Source organism: Oncorhynchus tshawytscha, linkage group LG23 (assembly GCF_018296145.1).
Source record: "Oncorhynchus tshawytscha isolate Ot180627B linkage group LG23, Otsh_v2.0, whole genome shotgun sequence".
Classification (NCBI taxonomy): domain Eukaryota; kingdom Metazoa; phylum Chordata; class Actinopteri; order Salmoniformes; family Salmonidae; genus Oncorhynchus; species Oncorhynchus tshawytscha.
In genome coordinates this window covers 20,513,702-20,530,923 of record NC_056451.1, presented here as the reverse complement: position 1 = coordinate 20,530,923, position 17,222 = coordinate 20,513,702, and the positions used below count along the sequence as shown (strand labels likewise).

Here is a 17,222-nt window from a genome sequence, read left to right as displayed (position 1 = left end):
GAAGAATGTGTTCCCAGGTCAACAGCCAATCTCTCACCCCGTAGGGATGTAGATGCGCTCTGGAGGGCAGATGGCAGGAGTGGATTCTCTCTCCAGAGCCTGGCGGCTGTCCACATCTACGTTCCAAAACACTGAGCCAACAATACAGGAGGATGGCTTTATAGGCTGGAGGAGACTCGCATGACCCTCTAACGGTGTGAAACCAAAGGGTGCGGGAAAGCAGGTCCTCCAGCAGCTTGGTCCCCAGGCGGTGATTCTCATCTTTGACCAGGAGATGGGGTTATGGAGTTGGAGCCACGGGAGGCCGAGTATGACTGTGTACGGGTGCGGTTTCCTGGTGCTTGGGTCCCATAGTGCGGGTGAGTGGTGCTGTGACATGATTAATTGTGCCGGTTCACAATGGTCACATATCCAGGGCTTGGACAGGAAAAGGAGAGGAGAGCGGGTATGAGGTTAAGTTCAGGGAGGAGGCGAAGGCCTGGTCGATAAAGTTCCGTGGCACTGGAGTCCACTAGAGCTGTAGAGACAACACTTGAGGGACAGCCAGCGAAACGGGAACCAGAAAGGGTTTGGCAGAAAATGATAATGGCTCACGCCTACCCTGGGAGATGAAAGGTCACGGGGCCACCCCTCTGCTCTAATGGACCCCGGGTTAGGATGCGTCAGACACCACTGAAGCTGGTGCCCCTCCTGGCCACAATAGGGACAGAGCCCCAGCTGTCTCCAGTGACTCTGCTCTGATGCGGAGAGGTGTGGCCCCTAACTCCATGGGTTCAGGCTCTGTCTCAGGACAGCCAAAGGAGGGAGGTGAGTGGCGAGATGGACACTCCCAAAGAAGGTTATCCAGACGGATGGCCATCGAGAAGAGTGCGTCCAAGGATATGTTGTCATTCCGGCATTCCAACTCGGTCTGGACCTCTTTGCGCAGTCCACTGAGGAATAGAGTGCGGAGCGCCAGCTCATTCCAGCCGCTGGAGGCTGCCACAGTCCGAAGGGTGAAGGCATACTCCGCAGCAGTCTGGGCATCCTGCTGGAGTTGGAAAAGCCCTCCCTCTCTGCCCTCTGGAGGATGGTCGAAGACTGCCCTCAACAGAGCCATGAATCTCTCATAGGAAGCCAGCTCTTCCTCTCCCAGATGGCCGTAGCCCACTCCAACGCCGTCCGGTCAGCAGGGAAATGACCGTGGCAACCTTGGACATCTCTTTGGTGGGGGCTCCCATCTGATAGGTAACATAGAGGGAGCACTGGAGTAGGAAGCCACGGCATTTTGATGGAGTTCCGTCATACTTCTCCGGAAGAGACAGTCAGGAATCGCTGGGCGGATGACTGGGTAGACTGGGGGACTGGCTCACTGTGACGACCCATGGTAGGAGGCCCTCTGTCAAAGGTATCGAGAACCTTGCTGGTGTTGTCCAGGCGGTTGACAACGAGGAGGACCTCCTTCATGGTCGTACCCATGGGGAGTTTTATAATAATGAACATGGAGTGTTACAAAACAAGAGAAACGTTGAGACATGAAAACAGAACCAATACTGCCTGATGACTGGTGGTGAGGGCTATATGAAGCGAGAGTAATCAGGGTGGTGATGAAGTCCAGGTGTGCTTAATGATGAGGAGCAGGTGTGCGCAATGAGGATTGCCAGGTGTGCACAATGTGGGTTGCCAGGACCAGTGGTTAGTAGACAGGCGACGTCGCTGGAGAGGGGAGCAGGAGCAGGAGTGACAGATACACTTACTGTCTGCTGTTTTAACACAGAATCCCACAGAGCTATTTTGCATTGCACATTGACCTGAACTACAAATGGAAATTTGGGAGGGAACAAAAAAACCTTGGCTTGAAGCTGTGCTACACAAAAAACATTGGTGGAAATCTGTCATGAAATATCTAACAGTAGCCAGTGTATATTTTGCAGTCTATTTGTAAAGTTTTTTTAGGGTGATAATTAAGTTGAGTGTTCAAGGTTTCCAAACCCGTATCAGAATCAAGGATCAGTTGTTTTTAGGTAGAGTGTTTCACGCTTTGATCAGTTCCCCTCAGCTAAATCAAAAGAAAGATTCAATAACTCTAATGCATTGTAGTCAGAAGGGTAAAGTCGAGGATAGGCTCCTTCACACAGAGCTAAATCAGAAGCCAGTGGCCTACGTGTAGAGTCTAAAAATGCATATAATCTTAAAGAGAAAATTAAGTTGGATCGCTAAATGCAAATGCATATCCATGGAGAACAACTTTTCGATATCTTGTATGTCGTCACCATAGTCCCTATGGCAGGGGTCACAAACTACATTCAGCCGCGGGGTGATTTTTTCTTGAGTGGATGGTCGGGGGGCTGGAACATTATTATAAATCATTTGTACACTGCAAATTGACCACACGAAGCTCAAACAATTATAGAATTTGACAAAAACATAATTTAAAATCTTGATTACTTCTTCTTATTCTTTGGTATCATGGAGTTTGCACATTTTGTTTGTGCATGCTGCCGCCTACTGTGTGGTAGTGTGTGTTCAATCACATTACATTTTGTGATGCAAAAATGTAAAAGGAGAGGGAAAAGGAAAGAATTGCACCACCAACTAACCCTCCGCCTACAGTATATACCACTATTTCATAAATACATACAAATCACCACCCCATTCCACTACTTTGACCCTAACTGATCCTACACCAGGCCTACGGCCTGCGGGGACGGGACTCTTTCATTCAACACAACGTGTAACTCTTCTGCAGTAAAACATTGTACACCTGAGTACTTCTCCGCAACTGCCACCACAAAGAAACAATTATGTGATTTACATTTCATTTCTGAGGTACAACTGATAACCATGGCAATGAATGCTAAGAAGTTAACCTTACTGAAGCACGACCTCGTATCACTCTGTACTGGCCTAGGCCTACTGCTCACCCTTGACCCCTCATCCTCTACTGTCTTCACTGCCTCAGCATATGGCACAATGTGTTCTACTCTGACCCTGGCAATCTTAACCTGTCTCTCCCACAGCAGCATGGGCACCCCCACAATTTACACACAGTTTATTCCACCGATACTACACATTCCTTTGTCCCGTGCCCTTCTTCACACATCTCGGAATCTCCCTCCTACACACTGTTGCAATATGACCATAAGCTTGGCATCTGAAACACCTTAGTGGATTTGGCACAAAAGCTCTCACTGGGTAACTGATATATCCTAACATGACCTTGTCAGGTAAAAGCTCTGCTTCAAACCTCAAAAGGACAGACAATGTCTCCTCAGTTTCACCACGCTCGCCACAGGGTCTGCGTCGCACCAAACGGTGGGTGTCAGAGGCATAGGGAGTTTTCCATTTCAGTTGCTCCACCTCAACACTTAACGTCACCCCAGTAATCACTCCTTTCAAAGGCCCCCTGCCCCCGGAGAGCAAAGCAAGTCACAGATCTTGTCCCTAGTCACGTGACGCTCCCTCTGGATGGAAGAAATGCAGAAAATAATCACAAGTCCACTTCGAGCTACCTTCACCAATTTAACAGTACCCAACCTATTTTCTACCCAGACTGAGACTACATATGGATTAGCGAAAAGGCAGGGATCCACTTTCTCCAAAAATGTCTCTCCCACTGGGCCCGAATCATCATTTGGATGACCATTTGGGCGAGGCTCGGACTCTGAGGACTTCACCACACCTGCCACCACAGGTAATTCATCCTCAAATCAAAACAAATTTTATTTGTCACATACACATGGTTAGCAGATGTTAATGCGAGTGTAGCGAAATGCTTGTGCTTCTAGTTCCGACAATGCAGTAATAACCAACGAGTAATCTAACCTAACAATTCCACAACTACGACCTTATACACACACAAGTGTAAAGGGATAAAGAATATGTACAGATATATGAATGAGTGATGGTACAGAACGGCATAGGCAAGATGCAGTAGATGGTATAGAGTACAGTATATACATATGAGATGAGTAATGTAGGGTATGTAAACATTATATTAAGTGGCATTGTTTAAAGTGGCTAGTGATACATTTTTACATCAATTTCCATTATTAAAGTGGCTGGAGTTGAGTCAGTATGTTGGCAGCAGCCACTCAATGTTAGTGGTGGCTGTTTAACAGTTTGATGGCCTTGAGATAGAAGCTGTTTTTCAGTCTCTCGGTCCCTGCTTTGATACACCTGTACTGACCTCGCCTTCTGGATGATAGCGGGGTGAACAGGCAGTGGCTCGGGTGGTTGTTGTCCTTGATGATCTTTATGGCCTTCCTGTGACATCGGGTGGTGTAGGTGTCCTGGAGGGCAGGTAGTTTGCCCCTGGTGATGCGTTGTGCAGACCTCACTACCCTCTGGAGAGCCTTACGGTTGTGGGTGGAGCAGTTGCCGTAACAGGCAGTGATACAGCCCAACAGGATGCTCTCGATTGTGCATCTGTAAAAGTTTGAGTACTTTTGGTGACAAGCCGAATTTCTTCAGCCTCCTGAGGTTGAAGAGGTGCTGCTCCGCCTTCTTCACCACGCTGTCTGTGTGGGTGGACCAATTCAGTTTATCCGTGATGTGTACGCCGAGGAACTTAAAACTTACTACCCTCTCCACTACGGTCCCATCGATGTGGATAGGGGGTGCTCCCTCTGCTGTTTCCTGAGTCCACAATCATCTCCTTTGTTTTGTTGACATTGAGTGTGAGGTTATTTTCCTGACACCACACTCCGAGGGCCCTCACCTCCTCCCTGTAGGCCGATTCGTCGTTGTTGGTAATCAAGCCTACCACTGTAGTGTCGTCCGCAAACTTGATGATTGAGTTGGAGGCGTGCATGGCCACACAGTCGTGGGTGAACAGGGAGTACAGGAGAGGGCTCAGAACACACCCTTGTGGGGCCCCAGTGTTGAGGATCAGCGGGGTGGAGATGTTGTTACCTACCCTCACCAACTGGGGGCGGCCCGTCAGGAAGTCTAGTACCCAGTTGCACAGGGCGGGGTCGAGACCCAGGGTCTCGAGCTTGATGACAAGTTTGGAGGGTACTATGGTGTTAAATGCTGAGCTGTAGTTGATGAACAGCATTCTCACATAGGTATTCCTCTTGTCCAGATGGGTTAGGGCCGTGTGCAGTGTGGTTGCGATTGCGTCATCTGTGGACCTATTGGGGCGGTAAGCAAATTGGAGTGGGTCTAGGGCTTCAGGTAGGGTGGAGGTGATATGGTCTCTCAAAGCACTTCATGATGACGGAAGTGAGTGCTACAGGGCGGTAGTCGGTTAGCTCAGTTACCTTAGCTTTCTTGGGAACAGGAACAATGGTGGCCCTCTTGAAGCATGTGGGAACAGCAGACTGGAATAAGGCTTGATTGAATATGTCCGTAAACACACCAGCCAGCTGGTCTGCGCATGCTCTGAGGACGCGGCTTGGGATGCCGTCTGGGCCTGCAGCCTTGCGAGGGTTAACACTTTAAATGTTTTACTCACAGTAGGCTGCAGTGAAGGAGAGGCCGCAGGTTTTGGTAGGGGGCCGTGTCAGTGGCACTGTATTCTCCTCAAAGCGAGCAAAAAAGTTATTTAGTCTGTCTGGGAGCAAGACATCCTGGTCCGCGACGGGGCTGGTTTTCTTTTTGTAATACGTGATTGACTGTAGACCCTGCCACATACCTCTTGTGTCTGAGCCATTGAATTGTGACTCTACTTTGTCTGTATACTGACACTTAGCTTGTTTGATTGCCTTGCGGAGGGAATAGCTACACTGTTTGTATTCGGTCATGTTTCCAGTCACGTTGCCCTGGTTAAAAGCAGAGGTTCGCGCTTTCAGTTTCGAGCGAATGCTGCCATCAATCCACGGTTTCTGGTTTGGGAATGTTTTAATCGTTGCTGTGGGTATAGCATCGCCGATGCACTTTCTAATGAACTCGCTCACCGAATCATCTGTGTGCTTAGGGTCGTTGTCCTGTTGGAAGGTGAACCTTCTCCCCAGTTTGAGGTCCTGAGCGCTCTGGAACAAGTTTTCATCAACAATTTGTCTGTATTTTGCTCTGTTCATCTTTCCCTCGATCCTGACTAGTCTCCCAGTCGCTGCCTCTGAATAACCTTCCCACAGCATGATGCTGCCACCACCATTCTTCACAGTAGCAATGGTGCCAGGTTTCCTCCAGAAGTGATGCTTGGCATTCAGGCCAGAGTTCAATTTTGGTTTCTTCAGATCAGAGAATCTTGTTTCTCATGGTCTGAGAGTCCTTTAGGTGCCTTTTGGCAAACTCCAAGTGGGCTGTCATGTGCCTTTTTACTTAGGAGTGGCTTCCGTTTGGCCACTCTACCATAAAGGCCTGATTGGTGGAGTGCTGCAGAGACAGTTGTTTTTCTGGAGGGATTTGGCCGGGCGGCCAGCTCTAGGAAGAGTCTTGGTGGTTCCAAACTTCTTCCATTTAAGAATGATGAAGGCCACTGTGTTCTTGGGGACCTACAATGCTGCAGAAAGTTTTTGATACCCTTCCCCAGATCTGTGCCTGGAGACAAGCCTCTGATAATTTCATCAACCTCATGGCTTGGTTTTAGCTCTGACATGCATTGTCAACTGTGGGACCTTATATAGACAGGTGTGTGCCTTTCCAAATCAATAAAATTTCACACAGGTGGCCTCCAATCAAGTTTTAGAAACATCTCAAGGATGATCAATGGAAACAGGATGTACCTGAGGTCTATTTAGAGTCTCATGGCAAAAAGTCTGAATACTTATTTAAATAAGGTGTGTTTTTTATCTTTTTAAATAAATTATCAAAAATACAATTATTTTTTTAGACATTTTGTTTTGCATTCATTTTAATGATTCTAAATAGTTTTCCAAATCATATTTTAAAAAATTTAAAAGGGCATTTTTCTTAATACATTTTGATTTGGGTATGAAAAATGTTCCTCGTAAAATAAAGAGATTTATGACATACTGACATTCAATTGTGGAATCAGTGTAGTAAAATAATGTAAAATTGAGATATTTCAATGGTTATATGCATTTTGTTGCCAAGATATAGTTTCACATCAGTCCAGAATACCTCACTTTGAAAACAATTACAAAATAAGTGTTCAATATATTCAGTTTTTAGTTCACAAAAACTGCATTCACTGGTAGCATCAGGTATATATTTAGAAATCAAGCTATTACACAGGTAAAATCTATGGACAATCTTAAAGGAGATCTCCTTTTGAGGGGCGCAGGTAGCCTAGTGGTTAGAGCATTGCACCAGTAGGTTGCTGGATGGAATCCCTGAGCTGACAAATCTGTCATTCTGCCCCTGAGCAAGGCAGTTAACCCACTGTTCCCCGGGCGCCGAAGACGTGGATGTCGATTCAGAGGGGATGGGTTTAATGCAGAAGACACATTTCAGTTGAAACCAATTTGCGTGGAGTGAGTCAAGCACTGCGCCAGTTTATATCAAACGATGAAGCCTAACAAAATATAGCAGAAGGAATAGAATTCCTGTAGAAAATATCCCTTAATAAACGATTGCTGAATTTCTTATCTAGTAAACATATGCCATTCACCTGGGTATCACTTACAATAGGAGATTTTCCAAAATATGCATTATTCTATGTATGCATTAAGTAAAGATTTTATCCCACTTTTCCATATGAAGTTGTACAATAGCTTATCTAAAGTGGATTTGGGGAAAAATATAGGATGAACGAGATAGCCCCTCAGTTTTGGATAAAAGCACCCTACCTTGAATATTTAAATCCCTGCCTAACCATAAGGTTAATTTATTTAGATAGATTCAGTTACAGGATTGAAATGAAGTGTTTCTGATTTGTTTCACCTGTCTTTGTGCTTGTCTCCAACCCCCTCCAAGTGTCGCCCATGTTCCCCATTATCCCCAGTGTATTTATACCTGTGTTCTCTGTATGTCTGTTGCCAGTTCTTTTGTTGGTCAAGTCTACCAACGGTTTTCCCTTGCTCCTGTCTTTTTTGACCCTTCCGCCTGCCCTGAGCCTGCCTGCTGTTTTGTACCTTGTCACACCACCCTGGATTATTGACCTCTGCGTGCCCGGACCCTGAGACAGCCTGCCATTCTGTACCTCATGGACTTTGATCTGGATTACTGACCACTGCCTGCCCTTGACCTATTGTTTTGCCTGTGTCTTGTCCTGAAACTTGATATTAAGCTCATTCACAGCCTTAAGATTTTTGGTGGTCTTTACACCTAGGTAGGTTACAGTATCTTTTTCAGTGATGTTACAATCTGCTGGATTGACAGCTCATTTCAGAACAAACATCTCACATTTGGAAAGATATAATACTAGACAACCTCTCACTCAGACTATAGGAAAAGGATGGCCGAACAGACCGCCATTAATATCGACGTAACTGAAGTGGAGCGAGTCGAGAGTTTCAAGTTCCTTGGTGTCCACATCACCAACAAACTATCCTGCTCCAAACACCAAGACAGCTGTGAAGAGGGCACGGCAATACCTTTTCCACCTCAGGAGACTGAAAAGATGGGTCCCTAGATCCTCAAAGTTCTACAGCTGCACCATCGAGAGCATCCTGACCGGTTGCATCCCCGCCTGGTATGGCAACTGCTCAGCATCTGACCCTAAGGTGCTACAGAGGGTAGTGCGTACGGCCTAGTACATCACTGGGGCCAAGCTTCCTGACATCCACCTATATACTAGGCGGTGTCAAAGAGGCCCTAAAAATTGTCAGGCTCCAGTCACCCAAGTCATAGACTGTTCTCTCTGCTACCGCACGGCAAGCAGTCTCAGAGCGCCAAGTCTAGGAACAAAAGGCTCCTTAACAGCTTCTACCCACAAGCCATAAAACTGCTGAATAACTAATCAAATGACCACCCGGACTATTTACATTTTGGAGAACTGCTTCACAATATCCAATGCTAATCTAGTTTGACACATTTTTCAAACAAAAGTGAGGTGTCATCTGCCAGTTGGGGATATCTTGATCTCTCTCACCTAGAATGTCATGCCTTCAAATAGACTTTGATAAACTAATGGGCAGAATGTTTGAGAAACTAATAAAAAAGGTGAGACTGGACAACTTTGTTGTATTCCTTTGTAAATGTTAAACATTGAGGATGTTCCATGACAGTTTGATACAGCTACTGCTACCATTATACAGAGTTCTAATAGCACCAACAACAAAAAATGACCAAACTTCAAATGCTTAAGACAATCAAAGATAAAATTGTGACTTACGGTATTGTGAATTGTGTAAATTGTGACTCCTTCATTTGAGCTTTCTCATTAAGATCAAGCTTCTTATAGAGCTCAGCTACCTTACATCTCCTTAAACCAAGCAATTTTTCATAAGTAATACAGGCTGAGTGGATTTTAAATTTCAGCCGTTCCCAATATTTCCCATATTCTGCATTAGAGGTAGTTACATTTCCATTAAACAGATGTTTTAAATCATCATGCAGTTATTCAATTTCCAATAACCACCAGAGTATTTCGTATCATCATTACTGCACATTCTTAGTCAGCCATATGACTTTATGATCCGTCAGGACTGACTGTAGGCAGTATTTTTTTTTTTTTTTTTTACCTCTACAGTGTTCGGCTCAAGAAAAGAAAGTCCGAAATTATTGACACCCTTGATAAAGATGAGTGGGGTGTATTTATGGACGTCCAAGCTAGGTGGCGACAAAATCCCAAGCGTCCAGACCGTGGTGTATCATGGGAAGGAGGAGTCTGGTGACACATGGTCACTTTATTACGTAGTTTCTGCTGAGTCTTCACAAGAAGGTAGAAGAGAACCGGTTAAGCAAATTCGAGCTGTTTTAGATTGAGAGCACAGCAATCGACCAAATATGACACCAGGTAAGTTTATTTGATCAATTGGGTAAACATAATCGAAATGCGGGTCAGTCTATTATTATGAAGCCCAAATATTATTGTCAAGTTATTTAATCTTCCTAGTGTTGCGAGCAGTAACGTTAGCTATGGTTTCTCTCACATAACTTGGACAAAAAGTAAATAGTGCATATAGCTAACGATAGTTACAATTAGGACGTGTGTGTTTTAATTTCACCTAATGATCATTCATATTAAAGTGTTTGGACTGTATTTGCATCTGCTGTGATTTAATGCACATTTTCCGCAATGGTGAAGCCCGCATGGCACGAAAACTAAGCACGTGTTCATACGCACTAACGTTAGCCAAGTAGCTAGCAAGCAGTCTAGGTAGTTATTGCACACAACGCACGCATTCTTGTTATATTGAACGTGTTTTGGGTTTATGAGTGCCCAGCCAAATATTTTTTTAACGGTGTTGGTACTCAACATGCTAACATGCATGTATCCAGGTCATTAAATAACTAACCCATTGCATTAGCTAGATTCATGGACGGCCATGTCATGCTGTTTACCCACTATCTTTGGTTTACCACTCGAGCTCAAATGCAGTCTTCTAGTTAGATGGCAAACTAACACCGAGACATACAAAAATATTGGATATCCGGTTCCATTTCCAAGTTCTTTACTGTACCCCTTTAATCCGCTATTAGGGTATCAATTCGTCACAGGTGGTGAAATTAACTTAACCTGTATTTAGTTATCATGGCTGTAAGACATAAGCATGCATTAGTTGAGATCTATGATTCTATAAGTAATCTATACTGTAGCATGCACCATAAATCCGAAGCATCTCTCATGCAGTTGTTTGCACCAGGCCTTGGCAACATGTCATGTGCCATACACATTTGAATGTTAGTCTTTCATCTTCCTTTTAGGATTCAGCCCTCGGGGTGGTGATCGAGGAGGCAGAGGAGGCTTCCGAGGAAGAGGGAGCTTTGGAGACAGAGGTGGTGGACGGGGAGGTTTTGGAGATAGAGGCGGACGGGGAGGATTCAGAGGAAGAGGTGGTGGTAAGTCAAACATAGCTAGGTTTTATTTGACATTTTTTTGTTGGGTGAAAGTTGTTTTCCGCACTTGGTTAATTTGGGCAAGAACTGGACATTAAGTGTTATTTTCCTGTTACAGGAGGTGGATTTAGGTCTCCAAGTGGCGAGGGTGGCTTCAGAGGCCGTGGAGGTGGTCGTGGCACCCCCAGGGGTAGAGGTGGACGCGGGGGCTTCGGCGCGGGCAGGAAAGTCACAGTGGAGCCTCATAGACATGAAGGTGAGTGGAAAAGTTGGGGAGCTGTGCAATGCAAGCTGTCTCCAGCAGAGGCCTGTAGTTGCACTATTGTTTATTTTTCAGCAGCATCCACTCTACACAATTTCTTAACTGTCATGTTCCCAATATATTGGTGTGTTGTAATTTCATGCGTCTCTTTTTTTTCTGCCTTCAGGTGTGTTCATCTGCCGTGGTAAGGAGGATGCCCTGGTGACAAAGAACATGGTAATTGGAGAGTCTGTGTACGGAGAAAAAAGGATGAATGTCGAGGAAGGAGAAACGAAGATTGAGTACAGAGCGTGGAACCCTTTCCGGTCAAAGCTGGCAGCAGCCATCTTGGGGGGCGTTGACCAGATCCACATCAAACCCGGCTCGAAGGTCATGTACCTGGGAGCTGCATCAGGGACGACAGTGTCCCACGTGTCAGACATCGTTGGACCTGTGAGTATATTTCCACATAATCAGAACTCACTGGTTTAGTTGGGCTACTCGATAATGGTCTTGTTTAGAACAATTAACTATCACAATGAAGTGTGGACCTTCATTCCTTTGACCCCTGTACATGTAATGACTTGGCCTCTGTTTTGTAGGAGGGTCTTGTGTATGCTGTAGAGTTCTCTCACAGGTCAGGGCGTGATCTGCTCAACGTTGCCAAAAAGAGAACCAATATCATTCCCATCATTGAGGACGCCCGGCATCCACACAAATACCGCATGCTTGTTGGTAAGTCATCAAAATCATTCACTGATGCCAAAATACTCTGGTGGTTTATGTATGTTTTACCAACTCTGGCTGTACCCGCTTTGTGCAGGCATGGTAGATGTCATCTTCGCTGATGTGGCCCAGCCTGATCAGACCAGAATTGTTGCACTCAACGCCCACAACTTCCTCAAGAACGGAGGGCACTTTGTCATCTCAATCAAGGTAAAACATTGAGACTGTGCAAAAAGCTGTTATTCGTAGTTAGTGGTGCCATCTTTTGGAATACTCTTCTTAATTAAGCATGCAATCTAAGACATTAGACATTGAACATTTGCATTGAGCTGCAATGCTTTTGGGTTTAGGAGCAACCTAGATTACTGTTACTGAGGGCCAGTGCTTCAGGTACAGTGGGATTAAAGTACGTTTGTCTTGTCTCCCTCCAGGCAAACTGCATTGACTCAACGGCAGCACCGGAGGCTGTGTTTGCTGCAGAGGTGAAGAAGATGGGCTCAGAAAACATGAAGCCCCAGGAGCAGCTAACACTGGAGCCTTATGAGAGAGATCACGCCATCGTAGTAGGAATCTACAGGTGAGGAAATGCTTGTTTATAAATGTACATGGGTCACGTTAATGGAAAAAACAATATGCATAATGAGTATCTGGCTGCGTTTTGTAGCTCATTTAGCTTCTGTTGCACTTTTCCACTCGGATGACGAACGGTACATATTCAGACGGTGTTCTACACTTCAAGCAAAACCTTAGGAAATGTAGCTTGCTTTTTCATTATAAGCACATTTACTTGTTGCTATTAGCATTGCACTTCTGTCTGATGAATGAAGTGATTTTGTGCTGAATGTGTTGCACTAATGTATTTTCTGTGATGGAAAACTTGTTGCACGCCCCTGGTCACTATTGAAGCAAATCAACTTGCTTTAAATATAAAATGCAGGTGAAATGGTTTAAAATGCAGATTTGTTTATGGTCTACATTTTGTAAATTCAGGTTTCTGAATTTTAACATGACCCCTGATGTATATTTAACTATTTTGCCTGGATTTGTTGCATAAATTCATTTCTATAAATCTGAGTTTTGGCATCAAATTCATTTAAAAGCTTTTACCCTGCAGAATGTATTTCATCTTTAATGACAATTGATCAAATCTTCCTCCTTACAGACCTGCCCCCAAGAATAAGAAGTGAACTGGCCCTTAGCAGCTGTGGCATAGTGACTTTTTCTGTGGGCCCACCTCTGCCATGTGGGGGGATGCCCAGCACCGGGGCACTGATTGGACCCCCACATGCTTACACCCATATCCGAACTGACCATTTTAGTATTGCTGTCTCCAGAGCTTGGACAGTTGCTTGTCTGTCGCTTTGGAAGTACATAACTGTGTTTTTGTGTCTGGGGAGAGGGTGTTGGGGTGGAAATAGCTTCGCTAATTAACTCTGTAGTGCCATGTAAAGTACTGTACAGAGGCAAAGCTTGATATGTTGATTTAACTTTTTTAGGGTTTTGTTTAATATTCACATTTGTAATCTTATGCTTATAAAGAGCAACATTTTCCGTTTATCGTTGAAGTCAAAGACAATTGTTTTTCCTTGATGTTAACAAGACTATGGCCTATCCCTACCTGTGTGTACCTTGACTTTTTTATTGAAACTGTATGTGATTGTATATTTGATTTAGTTCTGCACTTTAAGACCTGGTCAGAGGAACAATGTGTAATCATGACATAAATTATGGTCACTCAGAACTATACCGAATGCTGACTGCAGGAATGTCCTCCAGAGCTGTTGCCAGGTTATTGAATGGTCATTTCTCAATCATAAGCCACCAATTTAACAGTATGTCTAGCCTCACAACCTCCGACCACGTGTACCCATGATCTCCACACCTGGCTTCTTCGGGATTGGCTGAGGGGAGGAGCATTTGTCTGCAATAAAGCCCTTTTGTTGGGGAAGCACGTTCTGATTAGCTGGGCCTGGCTCCCGTTGCCTATGGGCTGCACAGTCATGTGAAATCCATAGATGAGGTCTGAAATAATTTTATGTACTCAGTAAAATTGTTGCATGTAGCGTTTATTTTTCTGTGTGGTTTGCTATGGGTTAACTTAATATGAACGCGCTTTTGAGTAATGACAGTTGTATTCACCGTTACCAAATGACGGTTTCTAAAAGTGGTGACTAGCTGCTGTTGTACTAAAACAACCTACACACTGATTGTGTCAGCTCGTGCGACAATTTATCAGTAGTGACCGCCGCCATTTTAAGTGAACGACCATACAGATTGGTCAGTGGTTTTCGTCAACGTGCGAATGAGGCGGGTAATTTGAACATGATTGGTGTTTAGTTGATGGGATATTATGATTCACTGATAGCTAGTTGGGTGCTGGTAGTATGATAGCAAATCTTCTTGAGGGACTAACATTAAACAGTCATTCAAGTTTCAAGCACAGAATGTTTCAATTAATCGCTATTTATAATTTACCGGTATTACGATCATTTATAATAGCTAAACATATCAGCATGTCCATGACTCTAAATGTACTCATTTAGCTAGTTTGTTCGCTAAGGTGCTTACCGTATTGGTGATTACGTCAAGGTTTGCTGCTGTTCAGGAAACACGCACGAGCTTGCTAGCTATGTTAGGGTAGCTAGCAACGTTGGCTTGGTACCTGCCGTGGCTACCTCACCCTAAAACCTAATGTTGCCCTTTTAAATACCGAGGCAGTTTACATAAAAATGTATTACCGCTGCGTTAGATTATGAACAGGCTATCCATGTGCTATTTAATTTCACACCACAGGTAGTAGATAGTTTGGCTGTTACAGGTTTATTTTGGCGGCCATTTTGTAGGGGGAATGCAACTCAGACAGGCGGGAACGAGCTTCGTGTCGAGGGCGCGCTTTTCGTGCAGACCCTTGTCTAAGCGATAGCTAGTGCAGTCTGTGGTGTGATCGAGATTAACGGCCAGAGAGGGGGGGTCCCTTGCGAATGCACATCGCTAGTTATAGCGGTGCAATAAATACCCCAATTTTATTTTAATCGTTTATTTTTTATTTAAACACTTACTCACCCTCCCGTTCACCACAACATGCAACACGTAGTTGGATATTAGTACTAACAGTTACAGTGAAAGCTAGCTAGTTAGTTAGCCAGCTAACGTTAGCTAGCCTCCCAGACTCAGCAGCTACGATAAACCGAACGTTATCCGTTTGCTAACGTTACATGGTTTCTTAAGTGAAACAGCGGCCACGAAAGAATCAACGGAGAGATAATGTCTATTTTGGACGACAACCTAGCCATCGCCATGCTACCCAAGCGGTACCACATCTGTTACCTGTGAACTGCTCAATTAACTAGCTAGTTTGCGCTGGGCGGACCGCGCCGAACCTCCGGTTTCATCCTGCGCTCTTGCTGGACTGCGTTTTGGAGACTAAACTCACTGAAGACCCGAGTTTTTGACGGGGATTTATTGCAAAAAACGACACTACCCTCTCGTTATTAGGATATCTCACCCATCAGAGGGGTGACAGTTTGGGGGTGGGGGGGATTGGTTTACCGGTTTTTTATTCTGCCCGGTACCTGTGGTGGAGGCTAGGACGGAGGGAGAGAGGAATACTGATAATGGCTGCTCCGGGAAGCTGGAAACGAACCACCACCTGAGGTAAGAGAAGCTTGGTATATTCACTCACTGGGTTTTAACTCATTTGTTGTGAAGATGCCGTTTTTTGTCATCAGTCGTCATGTGTTTGAAGAAGACCATGATGATAAACTGACATCCATACAAACAGCACCTTCCGTACCCTCCCATGTCCTCCAACCTTCAGCATCAATATGCCATTTCAATCACTATGGTTCTAGTTAATTGTACAGGACATTCTTTTGGCTTGTAACATTATTTATCGATTCGTACACTTTGTGGACAATTGAGCAAGTAGCTACATTTTCCCCCGTAGTGATGCCTTGCAATGTAGTTGGTTGTGATTCGCCATGATGGAAAACTGCCATAGACAGCTACAATGTATCCGAGGCTAGTTCAGACTATCCTTTTCCATCTTTTAGAAATCACATTCTCAGTAGGAATGAAGTAGGATTATCAAAAGTCACCCTGCCCAGTAGTCTCAATATTTTGTATGGGCAGTGTTGGCCATGTAAGCTGTCCATGAGCATGCCTCATCATGGACTTATTACGATTTGATGTATGACTGGGATATCCTCCCTTTTCAATGCATCACAGCCACTGTTCCTACTTGTGGTAAAATTGAGAAATTATGGATGCCGTATTCTAAATCACTCCTGCCTAATTTTATCTGCAGTGTTTCCTTTAACTAGCTAATGCAAATATTTTAAAGAGAATGTCCAAAAGCCACTGCATTGCTGCAAACTGCATTTTAGAATTCACAGCAAGACAGCGTGGAAGGGTATTATTGTAATCTCTGATGAAGGCTGTGGTTGGTGATTCAGAAAAAACTGATACATTAAAGAATGTCATAATTATATATATATTTTGATTTCGGTATGAAGGATGACATTACAACCCTAGGATCTTCATATGTTCACACGCGTGTGAATTGGGAGGGACATGCAGTTTCTGATGAAATTGCCACCTAAGACTGTGAAAAGCAGTCTGTTATTGTGTATTTGTTGGTGAATATTTTGAATAACCTTTGTCGCAAAGTCATACCCTGGATAAATCTCGGTGCCGACACCCTTGATTTCCATGTAGCATTATGAGCAAGCCCCTTGCTGTGGTGCTGAAGTAGAAATGCCGGTTCAAAATGGATTCACTTTCCTCTGTCCTTACCATGTTGGCTTCATTCTCTTACTGTTACCACTGCACCGAAGTGAAACCATTATTACACGTTAATGCATATGTCGTTATGATTTGTACACATCAGAATTTGATGTATTTTGATCTTAATGAATTATCCACGTCCATCATATGTTTGTTAACCCTAACCAGAAAAATCATTCCCTCGTTGGTTTTTAGGTGAAAGGTTGGGTGCCATTTGACATTGTCTCTAAGCTACCGAGTCATGATTCTTTATTGAAGTGTTGCATGTCCTCATACATTTGGAGCATTAAAATGGATGATTCTCAGTAAATGTTGTATTCCCAAGTTGCACAGATGATTTCCATGGAATTGGTCATTTTGTAATTTATTGTGGTTTAGCATTCTGAACCATGTTATGAACATTTGACTGCATGTGACAAGGACCCATTTATTTTGTCAACAGCTTTGCTGAATACACAGTTGTGATACATTCTCTTGCCAATATATTGAAAGACCAACTTGAGTGTGCATTACATCCCTCCATAACATAGCTTCATGTTGTAGGCCTGTACACCCCCCTCTCTAGTTCTCTTTCCCTCTCAATTTGGGGTGAGAGAAAAGCTCTGTTCGAGGTTTCTTTTGGTACCGATAGCAGAGTGAC

The 17,222-nt window shown here is 44.3% G+C and overlaps 1 protein-coding gene across 1 annotated transcript; it reads left to right on the top strand.

Moving 5' to 3' along the window:
* The first annotated feature begins 9,631 nt into the window (after positions 1 to 9,631).
* On the top strand, positions 9,632 to 13,414 carry LOC112245866 (rRNA 2'-O-methyltransferase fibrillarin). Its single transcript, XM_024414038.2, has 8 exons — positions 9,632 to 9,787; positions 10,699 to 10,833; positions 10,949 to 11,086; positions 11,259 to 11,524; positions 11,674 to 11,806; positions 11,895 to 12,007; positions 12,229 to 12,374; positions 12,960 to 13,414. Exons 1-8 carry the CDS (start codon positions 9,778 to 9,780, stop codon positions 12,982 to 12,984), a joined length of 966 nt encoding a protein of 321 aa, XP_024269806.1. The 5' UTR covers positions 9,632 to 9,777; the 3' UTR covers positions 12,985 to 13,414.
* Positions 13,415 to 17,222: the final 3,808 nt, after the last annotated feature.

What these genes read in the sequence shown, in the direction of transcription:
- LOC112245866 (XM_024414038.2), top strand. An exon ending in TGTCAGACATCGTTGGACCT is followed by an intron (nt 11,525 to 11,673) that starts GTGAGTATATTT and finishes TCTGTTTTGTAG; the next exon opens with GAGGGTCTTGTGTATGCTGT. An exon ending in CAAATACCGCATGCTTGTTG is followed by an intron (nt 11,807 to 11,894) that starts GTAAGTCATCAA and finishes CGCTTTGTGCAG; the next exon opens with GCATGGTAGATGTCATCTTC.